Source organism: Melanerpes formicivorus, unplaced genomic scaffold (assembly GCF_026170545.1).
Source record: "Melanerpes formicivorus ecotype bairdi unplaced genomic scaffold, bMelFor1.0.p_v2 SCAF_11, whole genome shotgun sequence".
Taxonomy (NCBI): domain Eukaryota; kingdom Metazoa; phylum Chordata; class Aves; order Piciformes; family Picidae; genus Melanerpes; species Melanerpes formicivorus.
The window spans coordinates 19,981,183-19,997,079 of record NW_027142363.1 but is presented as its reverse complement, the minus strand read 5'-3'; the positions used below and the strand labels follow the sequence as shown (position 1 = coordinate 19,997,079).

The 15,897-nt window shown below is 47.8% G+C and overlaps 1 protein-coding gene across 1 annotated transcript in view; it reads right to left on the bottom strand.

The window, feature by feature from the left end:
- Positions 1 to 14,839, bottom strand: part of PHEX (phosphate regulating endopeptidase X-linked) — a 117,099-nt gene extending 102,260 nt beyond the window's left edge. The window contains exons 1-4 of the mRNA XM_068144785.1: positions 14,791 to 14,839; positions 12,293 to 12,573; positions 7,375 to 7,443; positions 3,878 to 4,039 (exon numbers count right to left, since the gene is read on the bottom strand). Of these exons, the coding sequence (XP_068000886.1) occupies positions 3,878 to 4,039; positions 7,375 to 7,443; positions 12,293 to 12,404 (343 nt within the window). The 5' untranslated portion in view covers positions 12,405 to 12,573; positions 14,791 to 14,839. The remainder of the gene's footprint in view (positions 1 to 3,877; positions 4,040 to 7,374; positions 7,444 to 12,292; positions 12,574 to 14,790) is intronic.
- Between the last annotated feature and the right edge of the window lie 1,058 nt (positions 14,840 to 15,897).

Here is a 15,897-nt window from a genome sequence, read left to right as displayed (position 1 = left end):
CTTTGTCTTGTATTTTCCTAGCTTCTAAAGAGACTTCAGTAAGAAGATCATATAAAAAATGTGGCTTAGCATGATGTCCTTAATTAGTCTCTATCAAAAGAGGAAATTAAGGATGAGAGGCACAGCTTGATACTCTATATTCAATTAGGACTTTGTGGCTGTGCTTGATGCAGGATGTGCAGTTATCCAATACAGCCTGATTCTGGCAGCAGACCAATTAGAATGTAAAGCATAACTTAAACCAGGCCCTGGTGATACTTTTTTCCTTTTGGATGTGACAGGCTTAAACCAGGCAAACCTGTGCAAAAGTTTCAAGCTCATATTCTGAAACCAAATGCAGTTTTAAAACACTTCATGTGAAAATTGAAAGCAATACAGAATCATAGAATTGCTAAGGTTGGAAGGGACCCCAGGGATCAGCCAGTTCCAAGCCCCCTGCCATGGGCAGGGACACCTCACACTACAGCAGGTTGCTCACAGCCACATCCAGCCTGGCTGCAAAAACCTCCAGGGATGAGGCTTCCACCACCTGCCTGGGCAACCTGTGCCAGTGTCTCACCACCCTCATGGGGAAGAATTTCTTCCTAACATCCAAGCTGAACCTACCCATTTCTAGTTTTGTTCCACCCCACCGCCCCAGTCCTATCACTCCTTGACACCCTCAAAAGTCTCTCCCCAGCTTTCTTGTAGCCTACTTCAGATACTGGAAGGCCACAAGAAGGTCTCCTTGGAGCCTTCTCCAGACTGAATAGCCCCAACTCCCTCAGTTTGTCCCCATAGGAGAGGTGCTCCAGCCCTCTGCTCATCCTTGTGACCACAAATGACTGAAGAAAGCAAGTTGAGAAGGGCTTTGATGCCTACACATGAACCTATGTACAAACCCTAAGAGAATAAAGAACAGAACAGAATAGAACAGATGCTGCATTTAAATGAAGCACACCACCACAAAACTGACCTCTCTTTCATGGCAAGCTGCACCTGGGTCACAGCAAGCCCCTGGATAAGTTACAGGCTTGGGGAGGTGCGGCTGAAAAGCTCCAATTTGGAAAGGGTGCCTGGGGGTATTGGTTGATGGTCAACTGAATACGAGTCAGCAGTGTGCCCAGGTGGCCAAGAAAGCTGAGGGCATCCTGGCTTGGATTAGAGACACTGTGGCCAACAGGGTCAGGGAGGTGACCATCCCCCTGTGCTCAGCACTGCTGAGGCCACACCTCCAATGTTGTGTTCAGTTCTGGGCCCCTCACTACAGGAAGGACATTGAGGGGCTGGAGTGTGTCCAGAGAAGGCCAATAAGGCTGGAGAAGGGTCTGGAGCACATGGGCTGTGAGGAGCATCTGAGGGAGCTGGGGGTATTCAGTGTGAAGAAGAGGAGGCTGAGGGGAGACCTCCTTGCTCTCTACAACCACCTGAAGGGAGGTTGGAGTGAGGAGGGGGCAGCCTCTGCTCCTTGGTGACAAGTGGCAGGACCAGAGGAAATGGTTCCAAGCTGTGCCAGTGGCAGTTCAGGCTGGATGATAGGAAATATTTCTTCAGTGAAAGGGTTGTCAAACATTGGAATGTTCTGCCCAGGGCAGGGCTGGAGTCACCATCCCTGGGGGTGTGCAAGTGCTGTGTGGACCTGCCATTTGGGAACATGGTTTAGTGTTGACCCTTCAGTGCTGGGTGGAAGGTTGGACCAGGTGAGCTTGGAGGTCTCTTTCAAGCAGATATACTCTGTGATTCTGAGCTCAAAGCAGGCTCTTATGTCAACTAATAGGACACCAACATGCTCAATGTGTGCAATGCTCAGGCATGCCAACCACAATAAATCTTGGACATCCTTACTTTGCATGACTCACCTTTAGAGAAGAGCATGAGAATCTGGCAGAGCTTTCCTACCTAACAATAACCATGACCCTTCCCCCCCAGCTAGTCTGCACAGCTTCCTGATCAGGTGGCCCTGCTGTAGAGTCACACACAGATTAAAATACCTCTCTTCCCACACATTTCCACTCTGGGGCTATTTCTGACTCCAGACACATTCTTAAGTAGCCTTCTGTTTCGCTGATGACAGCTCAGGTGCTTCAATGGCAGCTTGAGGAAACAACACCCAAACAGCCTCCACCTTGGGAGGTCAGTAAATTGCCTCCTGCCAAGATCTAGGTAACTATACAGGAAAATATAACTCTGTTTTTGTCTTAGATCCCTTCCCTGCTATTTGCCACTGTTAGAAACAGAGTGCTGTCCTAGTCTGGTGGTTGTCTGGATCTGAGACATTCTTAAATGTGAATCGTGCTCCTGCACTCTGCTCTACTGCAAGGGGAAAAGAGGTCAAATCCCTACACCTTTTCCTTTGGTATAAGGAGCATCCACTCATCCCTCCATCCTTAACTGGTAGAGTTTCCAACAGCTGTATTCTTCTGTCCCAAATTCTGCTTCTGTTATGATTCACCATCCCTCAACGTTATTTTCAACTAAACCCAACAAAAATAGACTTAAAAGACAACTTCAGATCAGGCTGTTGAACATTATCCAATGATTCCAGCAGCTGCTGGAAGTGAAGAGCAACTCTCAGCTAAGTGGAAAGACATCACCCAGTGCAGCTGCAGCACCTCTGGGGGAACATTTCTAGGGGCACCTTAGAGCTGCCTTCCAATAGCTGAAGGGATCCTACAGGAAGGCTGCAGAGGCACTTTTCATCAGGGTGTCCAGCAACATGACAAGGGGGAATGGTTTGAAGCTGGGGGAGAGGAACATTAGGCTGGATCTTAGGAAGAAGTTCTTCACTATGAGGGTGGTGAGACTCTGGAATAGGCTGCCCAGGAAAGTTGTGGCTGCCTCCTCCCTGGAGTTGTTCAAGGCCAGGTTGGATGAGGCCGTGAGCAGCTGAGTCTTGGTGAGAGGTGTCCCTGTCCCTGGTGGAGAGGTTGGAGTAGATGATCTCTGAGGTCCCTTCCAACCTGAGCCATTCTGTGATGTGGTAGTTTTAGGCTACGCCTTTAAAATTTTGTTACAGATTTTGAGCAGAAAAATATAAGTAAATCACTAGTGGGTGTAAAAAGGAAAGCTAAAGACAATTCTAAACAATTTCATTGGAGAAATATCTGCTGTGAGACTGACTGTACCAAAACAATTCTTTCCTCTTTTCTGATCTCTTCTCTGCTGGCTTAGCTCAGGGAGGTGGTGGAGTCACCATCCCTGGAGGTGTTCAAGAGGGGACTGGATGTGGTGCTTGGTGCCATGGTTTAGTCATGAGGTCTGTGGTGACAGGTCGGACTTGATGATCTTTGAGGTCTCTTCCAACCTTGGTGACACTGTGATTCTGAGATTAATCTGTTTCTGCTGGCCCTGGCTGCATTCTTTTGGTTAAGTCTAACAGCTACTTTCTCTCTGCTCCCCGACAGGGGGTGGGGGGTAGAGGGACAGTTTCCCTGGTCTCTAACCAGGGGGAATTTGTGTTGTTTGTTAAATGTAAATATTATAAATCCTGCAGATTTTGTACATATTCACTGCATTCCACTGTAGACTGCAGTTTTGCCTGTAAATTACAGCTTCCATTTGCTTCCAACTGAGCTGCTCTGGCAAAGTTTTGGTTGGAGGGGAGAAATTTCAACCTACCACATGTGATTAGAAGGAAGCATGAGTTCAGGCTGGATATTAGGAAGAAGGTCTTCACAGAGAGAGAGATGTGCCATTGGAATGTGCTGCCCAGGGAGGTGACACTTGAAGCCATGGTTTAGTTGATTTGATGGTGCTGGGTGACAGGTTGAACTTGATGGTCTCTGAGGACTTTTCCAACCTTGTTGATCCTAGGATTCTATGGGTTCCATAACCAGCCAGGTAACAAGCAACAGCGAGAAGCCAACTGACCAGAGGCTTTCGTAAGCCACCTACTCACCCTTCAGTTTGAGGTCCACGTTGTGGCGCAGCCAAGGGTAGACGCCATAGTTGGACATGTCCTCAGGAATGGGGTGGCTGGAGACCCAGCCGTCGCAGGCAAAGCGGTAGAAGTCCTCACATGGATCCACCGAGAGGTTTACCTTGCTCAGGATGCCAGCAGCTGGAAGGGAAGACACCACACAGGTTGGGTTTTTCGGTTTGGTTTTGTGCAAGACTTTCTTCAACAGAGATTCATAGCATCATAGAACCCTTAAGGTTGGAAAGGATCTTTAAGTCCAACCACAACCAACTCCCATGACCACTAAAACACAATCTGAAGCACCACAGCTACAGCTGCTTGAACACCTCTAGGAATGGTGACTCCACCATCTCCCTGTTCCAACCCCTCACCACTCTCACACTAAAGAAGTTTTTCCTCATGTGCCAGGGGTGGGTTAGGTTGGACAACTACAACACATTTCCTCTCATCCTGTTACTGGTTACCTGGGAGAGGAGACCAACCCCAGCCTCACTCCAACCTCCTTTCAGAGAGCTGTGGAGAGCAATAAGCTCTCCCCTCAGCCTTCTCTTCTCCAGACTAAACACCCCCAGCTCCATCAGCTGCTCCTCATATAATGCCCTCCAAACCCTTCCCCAGCCTCGCAGCTCTTCTCTAGACACTCTCCAGCCCCTCCATGTCTTTCCCATGCTGTAGCACCCAGAACTGAAAAAAGTGCTCAAGGGCTGAGTCCAGGGGCACCATCACTGCCCTACTCCTGCTGACCACACTGGTTTTGATGCAGGCCAAGCCACGGTACAGAAGTGACAATTAACATTTACCAGTCTCTGCAACATGATGCTGACCCCAGCTGCAAGCTAAGCCTTGCTGTCCTAGGGCTGATGTGTGCCCTGACCTCTGCTATCTTTTAAAGAGCAGCAAGATTGCCACATAGCTTCTTCAGCATCCAGCAGTGATGCAAAAAAAGAAGAGGCAAAAATCACAGAAACATTCAGGTTGGAAAGGACCCTCAGGATCACCAAGTCCAACCATTAACCCTACTCTACAAGGTTTTTGGGATCCCCAGTTCAAGAGGGACAGGGATCTGCTGGAGAGGGTTCAAGGCATGGCTACAAGGATGCTGAAGGGACTGGAGCACTGCCTGATGAGGCTGAGAACCCTGGGGCTCTTTAGTCTGGAGAGGAGAAGACTGAGAGGGGATTTAATCAGTGTTTATAAATATCTAAGGGCTGGGGGTCAGAAGGAATGGGACAGGCTCTGCTCAGTTGTGTCCTGTGATAGGACAAGGAGCAGAGCAATGGATGTAAGCTGCAGCACAGGAGGTTCCACCTCCTGTGGAAGGGAGGGAACTTCTTTACTGTGAGAGTCACAGAGCACTGGAACAGGCTGCCCAGAGAGGTTGTGGAGTCTCCTTCTGCAGACTTTCAAGCCCTATCTGGATGTGTTCCTGTGTGACCTGTGCTGGATTCTGTGGTCCTGCTCTGGCAGCAGGGTTGGACTCGACCTTTTTGGGTCCCTTCCAACCCCTCACATCCTGTGAGCCTCTGACCACTCCTGCAGGGAAAGAAGTTTTCCTACTGTCCAGTCTAACCCTAACCAGTCACAGCTTAAGGCTGTTCCCTCTTGTTCTGTCACTAATTACCTGGGAGAAGAGACCAGCACCAGCCTCTCCACAAGGTCCTTTCAGGTAGTTGTAGACAGCAATGAGCTCTCCCCTCAGCCTCCTCTTTTCCAAACTATCCATCCCCAGCTCCTTCAGTCTCTCTCCATCAGATTTATTCTCCAGGCCCTTCACAGCTTCCTTGCCCTCCTCTGCCCTGGCTCCAGCACCTCCACATCTCTCTTGTATTGAGGTGCCCAAAACTAAACACAATACTCCAGGTGTGGCCCTGAGTCCCAGGGCACAATCCCCTCCCTGCTCCTGCTGGACACAGCATTTCTGATCCCAGCCAGGATACCTTCAGTGAGTATTTCTGAGTGCTGTACAACAGTGACCACTGAAATTAGCACTACAAGAAATGTGAACTGCTGAACACAGGCTCTGCATTGTCACCAGGACAGAAATAAATGCCTGAGGAATTTCAGCAGCAATCCCCATCAAGCAGACTGCAATTAGCACTGCAGAAATTATGCACTGTTTACCTTTAGCTGAATAGCTGCACTAGAAAACAAATCAAGTTCTGATCTATCATTCATTGGAAGAGATAATTGCAGCATTTCCAGCTCCACTTTGTGACTTCATTCCCACCAGTTGCTATTGCAGGTGAGAAAGGGAAGAGAGATCAGTCTGACAAGGAAGAGACTTAATAGCTTGTGAGCATCTAGTCAGAGATCAGAGAATGTTTGGGTTGGAAGAGACTTTTAAAGATCATCTAGTCCAAACCCTCTGCAGTAAGCAGATGCCACTGGCATCCTGGCTTGGATTAGAAACACTGTGGCCAGCAGGGACAGGAGGTGATCATCACCCTGTGCTCAGCACTGCTGAGGCCACACCTCATCTGTGGTCCCCACACTACAGGAAGGACATTGAGGAGCTAGAATCTGTCCAGAGAAGGGCAATGAGGCTGGAGAAAGGTCTGGAGCACATGGCCTGTGAGGAGCATCTGAGAGAGCTGGGGGTGTTCAGGCTGGAGAAGAAGAGGCTGAGGGGAGACCTCTACAACTACCTGAAGGGAGGCTGGAATGAGGAGGGGGCAACCTCTGCTCCTTGGTGGCAAGAGACAGGACCAGAGGAAATGGTTCCAAGCTGCAGCAGGGGAGGTTCAGGCTGGGTGTTAGGAAATATTTCTTCAGTGAATGGGCTGTCAAGCATTGGAATGTTCAGCCCAGGGCAGAGCTGGAGTCACCATCCCTGGGGATGTTCAAGCAGTGTGTGGTCCTGGCTCTTAGGGACGTGGTTTAGTGTTGAGCCTTCAGTGCTGGGTCAAGGGTTGGACTGGATGAGCCTGGAGGTCACTTCCAGCTGGATGTTTTCTATGACTCTGTGACAACATCTACTAGATCAGAGCCCCATTCAACCTGAACTTGAATGTTTTCAGGGATGAAACATCCATCATCTTTCTGGGCAACCAGTTCCAGTATTTCACCACCCTCATAACAAAAAACATCTTCTAGCCTAAACCTAAATCTTCTCCTAGTCTAAATCTACCCTCTTTTAGCTCAAAACCATTGCCCCTTTCATGCATTACAGTGATTGTGACATAAATCTACACACACAGGTTGAGCCACACACTTTTAAGACTACTGAAGATCTCAGTTTTAGAAGGGTTACCCACATCTATCTCTGCAAACAACTTAAACCATGAATATTAATTGTAGAAAATAAACAGATCCACAGTACCTTAAACAGTGACTTTAACAGTTTTGTTTGCTTGGTGGTTTGGTTGGGTGTTTTTTTGCCCCTTGATTATTAACTGAGTAAAATGTAGCATGGAAAGACATTTCAAAGAGAATAAAGATCCTATTAACATGTAATAGAGGATAAAGCAGTTGCTTACCAGCTTCAATGCATTCTGAGGTCAAACAGTACTGCTGCTTCGAATGAAACTTTATCAGACCTTGGCTCACTGCAAAATGGAAAACCATGATGAGATCATTTGTAATTAGTTTTGACCACTGCAGCCCAGAGTTGATCAAATGTCACTGCAAGCTCTGGCCCCAATGCATCTCCAACTGCACTGATTTAGAAGAGGTAGAATGTACATTCAGTAAATATTGGCTTGAGAGCAGCCCTGAAGAAAAGGACCTGGGGGTGCTGGTGGATGAGAAGCTCAACAGGGGCCAGCAGTATCATAGTATCAGTCAGGGTTGGAAGGGACCTCAAGGATCATCTAGTTCCAAACCCCCTGCCATGGCAGGGACACCCCACACTGGATCAGGCTGGCCAGAACCTCATCCAGCCTGGTCTTAAACACCTCCAGGGACGGCACCCTAACCACCTCCCTGGACAACCCTCATGGTGAAGCACTGGAATGGGTTGTCCAGGGAGGTGGTTGGGGCACCGTCCCTGGAGGCATTTGTGAGCACTTGCAGCCCAGAGAGCCAACCAGAGCCTGGGCTGCATCAAGAGAAGTGTGGCCAGGAGGTTGAGGGAGGTGATTCGCCCCCTCTCCTCCACTCTGGTGAGACCACACCTGGAGCACTGTGTCCAGTTCTGGAGCCTCTGTTACAGGACTGATGTAGTCTACCTGGACCTCAGCAAGGCCTCTGACACTGTCCCCCATAGCAAACTCCTGGCCAAGCTGTCAGCCCATGGCTTGGACGGGAGCACACTGCGATGGGTTAGGAACTGGCTGGATGGCCGAGCCCAGAGAGTGGTGGTGAATGGTGCCACATCCAGCTGGCAGCCAGGCACCAGTGGTGTGCCTCAAGGATCAGTGCTGGGCCCTGTGCTCTTTAACATCTTTATTGATGATCTGGATGAGGGCATTGAGTCCATCATCAGTAAATTTGCTGACGACACCAAGCTGGGGGCAAGAGTTGATCTGCTGGAGGGTAGAGAGGCTCTGCAGGGGGACCTCAACAGGCTGGACAGATGGGCAGAATCCAACGGCATGAGATTTAACACATCCAAGTGCCGGGTTCTGCACATTGGCCACAACAACCCCATGCAGTGCTACAGGCTGGGGTCAGAGTGGCTAGAGAGCAGCCAGGCAGAGAGGGACCTGGGGGTACTGGTCGATGGTAGGCTGAACATGAGCCTGCAGTGTGCCCAGGCAGCCAAGAGGGCCAATGGCATCCTGGCCTGCATCAGGAACAGTGTGGCCAGCAGGAGCAGGGAGGTCATTCTGCCCCTGTACACTGCACTGGTTAGGCCACACCTCGAGTACTGTGTCCAGTTCTGGGCCCCTCAGTTTAGGAAGGATGTTGACTTGCTGGAACGAGTCCAGAGAAGAGCAACAAAGTTGGTGAGGGGTTTGGAACACAAGCCCTATGAGGAGAGGCTGAGGGAGCTGGGGTTGCTCAGCCTGGAGAAGAGGAGACTTAGGGGTCTCCTCTGAAGGGAGGTTGTAGACAGGCGGATGATGGTCTCTTCTCCCAGGCAGCCAGTACCAGAACAAGAGGACACAGTCTCAGGCTGCACCAGGGGAGGTTCAGGTTGGATGTTAGGAAGAAGTTCTATACAGAAAGAGTGATTGCCCATTGGAATGGGCTGCCCGGGGAGGTGGTGGAGTCGCCGTCATTGAAGGTGTTCAGGAGGAGACTTGATGGGGTGCTTGGTGCCATGGGTTAGCTGTTTGGGTGGGTTGGATTGGTTGATGGGTTGGACATGATGATCTTGAAGGTCTCTTCCAACCTGGTTTGGTTTATTCTAATACAGGTTTATAAAGGAAGGATCTGGAGGTGCTGGAAGGTGCTGAACAGGGCTACAAGAAAGCTGGGGAGGGACTTTTGAGGGCGTCAGGAAATTATAGGACTGGGGGGAGTGGATCCAAGACAGAGGAGAGGAGATTTAGATTAGAAGTTAGGAAGAAGCTCTTCCTCATGAGGGTGGTGAGACACCAGAACAGGTGGACCAGGGAGGTGGTGGAAGCCTCATCCCTGGAGGTTTCTAAGGCCAGGCTGGATGTGGCTCTGAGCAACCTGATGTAGTATGAGGTGTCCCTGCCCATGGCAGGGGGGTTGGAACTGGATGATCTTCAAGGTCCCTTCCAATCCTAACAATTCTATGATTCTATGATTCAAATGTCACTGCAAGCTCTGGCCCTAATGCATCTCCAACTACAGTGACTTAGAAGAGGTATTATGTACATTCAGTAAATACTTTAGCCCATAACAAAGCATTTTCCCCTCCTGTGCCTGCCTTCTCCTTCCTCTGCCTTTGCCCACAGGCAGCGTGGAGCAAGGGCTGGCTCTCAGTGTACATTTGCACAGTGCCTGGAGTAGCACCACTTCAGTTCTGTGTGCTGACAGGAAGCACCACCATGATAAAAACAATTAATCATTGCTGCTATCATCCTCCTTTTGCAGCTGGCAACATGACATGGAGCTACCCAGCCACCTTCTGCAGGGTGTTCTCAGTTCCAGCTGAGCTGACGGGCTCACACTGCTCTGCTGTACCTCCTCCTGCAGGGTTCTCTCAGTCCCAGCCGAGCCGAGGGGCTCACACTGCTCTGCTGTACCTCCTCCTGCAGGGTTCTCTCAGTTCCAACCGAGCCGAGGGGCTCACACTGCTCTGCTGTACCTCCTCCTGCAGGGTTCTCTCAGTTCCAACCGAGCCGAGGGGCTCACACTGCTCTGCTGTACCTCCTCCTGCAGGGTGTTCTCAGTTCCAACCGAGCCGAGGGGCTCACACTGCTCTGCTGTACCTCCTCCTGCAGGGTGTTCTCAGTTCCAACTGAGCCGAGGGGCTCCCACAGCCTTACTGTGCCTCCTCCTGCAGCACCACTGCACTGCCTGACCCCAATGAAATGACACAGCACCAACAGGACCCTTTCAGGCTCCTTTTATTCCAGCCTGGAATAAAGCAGATAGCAATGGGCACAGGGAGAGCTGTGAGTGATAAAACACAGTGCAGTTCATGTCTGAACTGAGTCCCAACAGTGTTGTATTTGCTTCCCAAAAAGCCTTGCTGACAAGAACTATGAAATTGTCAATTAGCTTTGCTCATCTCTTTAAAAAATGTTTATTACAGCTGCCACTGAACCTTCAGCACAGCAAAAGCAAATTTCAGACACTGCTGTCAGCCAGCAAATATGCAGCTAATTGTTACTTGCAACGAGGATGGGAGAGTCCCAAGGGACAGATAAATTGGGCTCAGTTAGATGTGCTCTGTAGACATAAAGAAATGTCTCATTGTATACCTGTTATCAACTCACTCCATGGCAAAAATTACATATAAAAGTAAAAACAAAAATAAGACAACCCAGACAAAAGAAAAAGAGGAAGGTGATAGTTCTGCATGGCCACAAAGGGGCAGGGAAATGTGAAATCAGAGAATCGTAGAATTGTTAGGTTTGGAAGAGACTTCAAGGATCAGCCAGTTCCAAGCCCCCTGCCATGGCCAGGGACACCTCACACTACAGATTGCTTACAGCCACATCCAGTCTGGCTGCAAAAACCTCCAGGGATGAGGCTTCCACCACCTCCCTGGGCAACCTGTGCCAGTCTCTCACCACCCTCATGGGGAACAACTTCTTCCTAACATCCAATCTCAATCTACCCGTTTCTAGTTTTGCTCCACTCCCCCCTGTCCTACCTCTCCCTGACACCCTAAAAAGTCTCTCCACAGATTTCTTGTAGCCCCCTTCAGATACTGGAAGGCCACAATAAGATCCTTTGGAGCCTTCTCTTCTCCAGACTGAACAGCCCCAACTCTCTCAGTCTGTCCTCATAGCAGAGCAGCTCCAGCCCTCTGCTCATCCTCGTGGCCCTTCTCTGGACACCTTCCTGCACCTCCAGATCCTTCCTGTAACAGAGGCTCCAGCACTGGACACAGTGCTCCAGCTGTGGTCTCACCAGAGTGGAGTAGAAGGGGAGAATCACCTCCCTCACCCTGCTGGCTATGCTTCTCTTGATGTAGTCCAGGCTCTGAGCTGTCTGGGCTGCAAGTGCTCACTGCTGGCTCCTGTTGAGCTTCTCATCCACCAGCACCCCCAGGTCCTTTTCTTCAGGGCTGCTCTCAAGCCAGTTGCTGCCCAGCCCATATTGGTGCTTGGGATTGCCCCGAGCCAGACACAGGACCTTGCATTTGGTCTTGTTGAACCCCATGAGGTTGTCATATTTTACCAAAAGCAGTCTCCAGAGAATTCCAAATCCTGGAGAGAAGGGAAAAAACCCTAATTCCTTCTCTACTGTGTCCAATTACATCTTATAAATCTGACTGAAACACTTTGATTTCATCCCAGGATGCCCTCCTTAGGTTTTTTGCAAAGGCAACTTTGCAGCTCATCCTAGAGAACAGAGGGGGAGGGTGGGGGAAAAAAAGTAATCTAAAAAATGTGCAAGCTTCTGCACTATGGAAACCTTCTACAGAAATTGTAGTCAAGCCCTAAATGAAAACCAAATGAAGGGAAACCCAAAAGAATCCATAAAATGTGTGCACTACAGATCCCTTCTCAGGAAACAGACTATTAGTCCACAGCGGTCACAATTCAACGTGCAGAATCTCACCAGTTTCTCCCTGTCCTGCAAACAAGAACCCAAATCTAGCTAGAAGCCATCCAACTGAGCACCCAAATGAAAAATTCAGCAACCAACATTTCTACACGAGCTCACACTGCATTTTCCAGCTCCAGTGCTCCCACTACAAATCCCTTTCCCCGACTCATTTCCATGGCGGGTTAACTATGAAATGGGAGGGAAAAAGAAGGGTTTTTTCCCCACCAAAACACCTCGTGGAGCTCAACCACTGACAGCAAGCAGGAGGCTGAGGAGGGCTGCATTCAGGGTAGCCTTTGACCTTTCTTCACTTACCCAAGAAAAGTGTGGTGCCAAGCACAACAGTGGCACTCACGAAGACGCCGAGGGCGATGCGCGTGCCTCTGCCGGCTCCTCTCTGGGCTTCGGGAGCTGCTTCTCCTTCCATCAGGATGGCTTTGGGAGCTACTCGCTCTGGCAGAGGTCTGGTTTTCCTCTGCTGCTCTGCTATCAGTGTTTCAACTGCTCACAAACTGCACCCATGAGCTCTCCTCCTCCTCTCTACAACTCCAGGTTTCTGGCGTGAAGCATATCCCAGCACTTCCTGCTCACTGCCTCTTGGAGAATAAAACAGTAGCTGTCTCCTAAGTTCTCCTCTGACTAGGAGGAGGGAAAGGCTGCCTGTAGAGCCTCTCCCAGCCAATCCTCCAGCAGTCCCTCTTATCAGGAGTTCCAAACAGAAGGATTTCACAACAGATGTTTTAGCTATGCCAGCATATAGCTGCGACCCCTTTAGAATCAAAGCAGGGCTGCTGGCAACCTTCACAAGCAGGAGACTACTGGAAGGTTTTCTTTGTGGTTTTCCCTTCTTGTGCTTATTTTAAAAGACTAATTATCTGCTGACTGAAGTTTTCCCCCAGCTCTGAAACCATTCTTGCTGCATCCTTTGGCTTCACCCAGTGGACAAATCCCTTTTTAAAGCTTCCCAAGAGCTCTCCGAGTACCACGTAGCTTTTGATTTGGGGTATGTGGTACAGGACACCCTGTGCCAAAAATCACAGCACAAACCAATAATCAGCACAACCTACAGAACAGTGCTGCTGGAAAAAGAGAGATTTGCCTTTTTTATGGCTTGTGGGGTGGGTTGGGTTTTTTTTCCATCCCCCTCCCAGGCAAGATATTTCAGCCCTTGTTGATTCACAGTGAGTCTTAGGAGATGATTCCCAATGCCTCCAAGCTGAGCACTAGTAGAAGCTTTGTGGGAAGTATCCATTTGGCACTTTAAGGGGAGGAGGATTAATAATAAATCAATGAATCAAAACTGGATGACTGAAAAAAAATGAACAACAACTAAACCACTAAACACCCCCCCAAATAACTAAAAAAAAAAAAAAAACTTAAAAATAACTAAAACCCCCATTAAAAATAACTACAATAAACCTTTGAAAATAACTAAAAAACCTCTTAGAAAATAACCCCCCAAAATAACTAAAAAAAAACTTTTAAAATAACTAAAAAACCCCAAAATAACTGAAAAAGCCCCCTAAAATAACTAAAAGGCCCCCCAAAACAGTTAAAAAATCCAAACAAAAAGGCAAAAAACCTTAAAACAAAAACTAAAAAAAAACCCAAAATGACTAAAAAGCCTCAAAAAATAACTAAACCCCAAAAAACTAAAAGAAAAAAGCCCAAAAATAACTAAAAAATAAGTAACCCCCCAAATAAAACACCCTCCAAAAATAACTAAAAAATTCCACCCAAAAATAAAACCCCCAAAAAAATCACTAAAACACCTCAAAAATTAAGTTAAAAAAACCCAAAATAACTAACCCCCCCAAAAATAACAAAGAGAAACCCCAACAATAACAAAATCCCCCCCAAATAACAACCTTCCCCCAAGAATATCTAAACCCCCCCAAAATAACCCCCCAATAACTCAAAAACCCAAACAACAAATAACTAACCCCCCCAAAATAACTAACCACCCCCAAAAATAACTAAAAAAAACCCCAAAGTAACTAAAAAAAATTACCCCATAACTAAGCCCCCCAAAGTAACTAACCCCCCCAAACAACTAACCCCCCAAAATAACTAAAAAAACCAACCAAAAAATAACTAACCCCCCCAAAACAACAGAAAAAAACCAAAATAAAAAACCAAAATAAAAAAACCAAAATAACAAACCCCCCAAGAATAACTAAAAAAAAAACCAAAATAACTAACCCCCTAAAAATAATAAAGAAAACCCCCCAAAAACAAACCCCCCAAAAAATAATGACCTTCCCCCAAGAATATCTAAAAACCCCCAAAATAACCCCCAAATAACTAAAAAAACACACCCCAAAATAACTAACCACCCCCCAAAATAACTAATAATCCCCAAAAAATAACTAAAAAGAAATTACCCTGTAACTAAAAAATCCCCCCAAACTAACCCCCCCAAAAATAACCCCCCCAAAATAACAAAAAAACCCACAAAAAACCCCAAAATAACTACCCCCCCTAAAATAACTAATTCCCCCTAAAATAACTAAAAAAAACCCCAAAATAACTAAAAAAAACCCCAAAATAAGAACAGTGTGGCCAGCAGGAGCAGGGAGATCATTCTGCCACTGTACACTGCACTGGTTAGGCCACACCTTGAGTACTGTGTCCAATTCTGGGCCCCTCAGTTTAGGAAGGAGGTTGACTTGCTGGAATGAGTCCAGAGAAGGGCAACGAAGTTAGTGAGGGGCTTGGAACACAAGCCCTATGAGGAGAGGCTGAGGGAGCTGGGGTTGCTTAGCCTGGAGAGGAGGAGACTCAGGGGTGACCTTATTGCTCTCTACAACTACCTGAAGGGAGGCTGTAGACAGGCAGAGGTTGGTCTCTTCTCCCAGGCAGCCAGCACCAGAACAAGAGGACACAGTCTCAGGCTGCGCCAGGGGAAGTTCAGGCTAGAGGTCAGGAGGAAGTTTTACACGGAGAGAGTGATTGCCCATTGGAATGGGCTGCCCGGGGAGGTGGTGGAGTCGCCGTCACTGGAGGTGTTCAGGAGGAGACTTGACAGGGTGCTTGGTTACATGGGTTAGTTGATTAGGTGGTGTTGGGTGATAGGTTGGACGTGATGATCTTGAAGGTCTCTTCCAACCTGGTTTATTCTATTCTATTCTATAAAAAACCCCAAAATAACTAAAAAAAAAATCCAAAATCACTAAAAAAACCCCAACAAAACCCCCCAAAATAACTACCCCCCCAAATTACTAAAAAAAAACCAAAATAACCCCCCCCGAAATAACTAAAACCCCCCCACATTAACTACCCCCCCAAATTAACTAAACCCCTCATCCAAAATTAACTAACCCCCCCAAAGTAAATGAAAAAAAAAAAAAGAAGGAAAAAATCCCAAAATAAAACCCCCCAAAATAACAAAACCCCCCAAGAATAACTAAAAAAAACCCAAAATAACTAACCCCCAAAATAACTAAACCCCAAAATAATAGGGGACACAGTCTCAAGCTGCACCAGGGGAAGTTTAGGCTGGAGGTGAGGAGAAAGTTCTTCCCTGAGATAGTCATTTGCCATTGGAATGTGCTGCCCAGGGAGGTGGTGAAGTCACCATCCCTGGAGGTGTTCAAGAGGGGACTGGATGTGGCACTTGGTGCCATGGTTTAGTCATGGGGTCTGTGGTGACAGGTTGGACTCGATGATCCTCGAGGTCTTTTCCAACCTTAGCGATGCTGTGATACCCCCCAGAATAACTAAAAAACCCCAAAATAAGTAACCCCCTAAATAACTAAAAACCACCTTTAACTAACCCCCCCCAAAACCCTAAAAGTCCCCCAAAATAGCTAAAACCACCAAATAACTAAAGAGCACCTTTAGAAACAACTGAAGACCCCAAATAACAAAAAACCCCTCCCTAAATATCAAATGACATCTAAAAAGTAAATAAAAAGCTC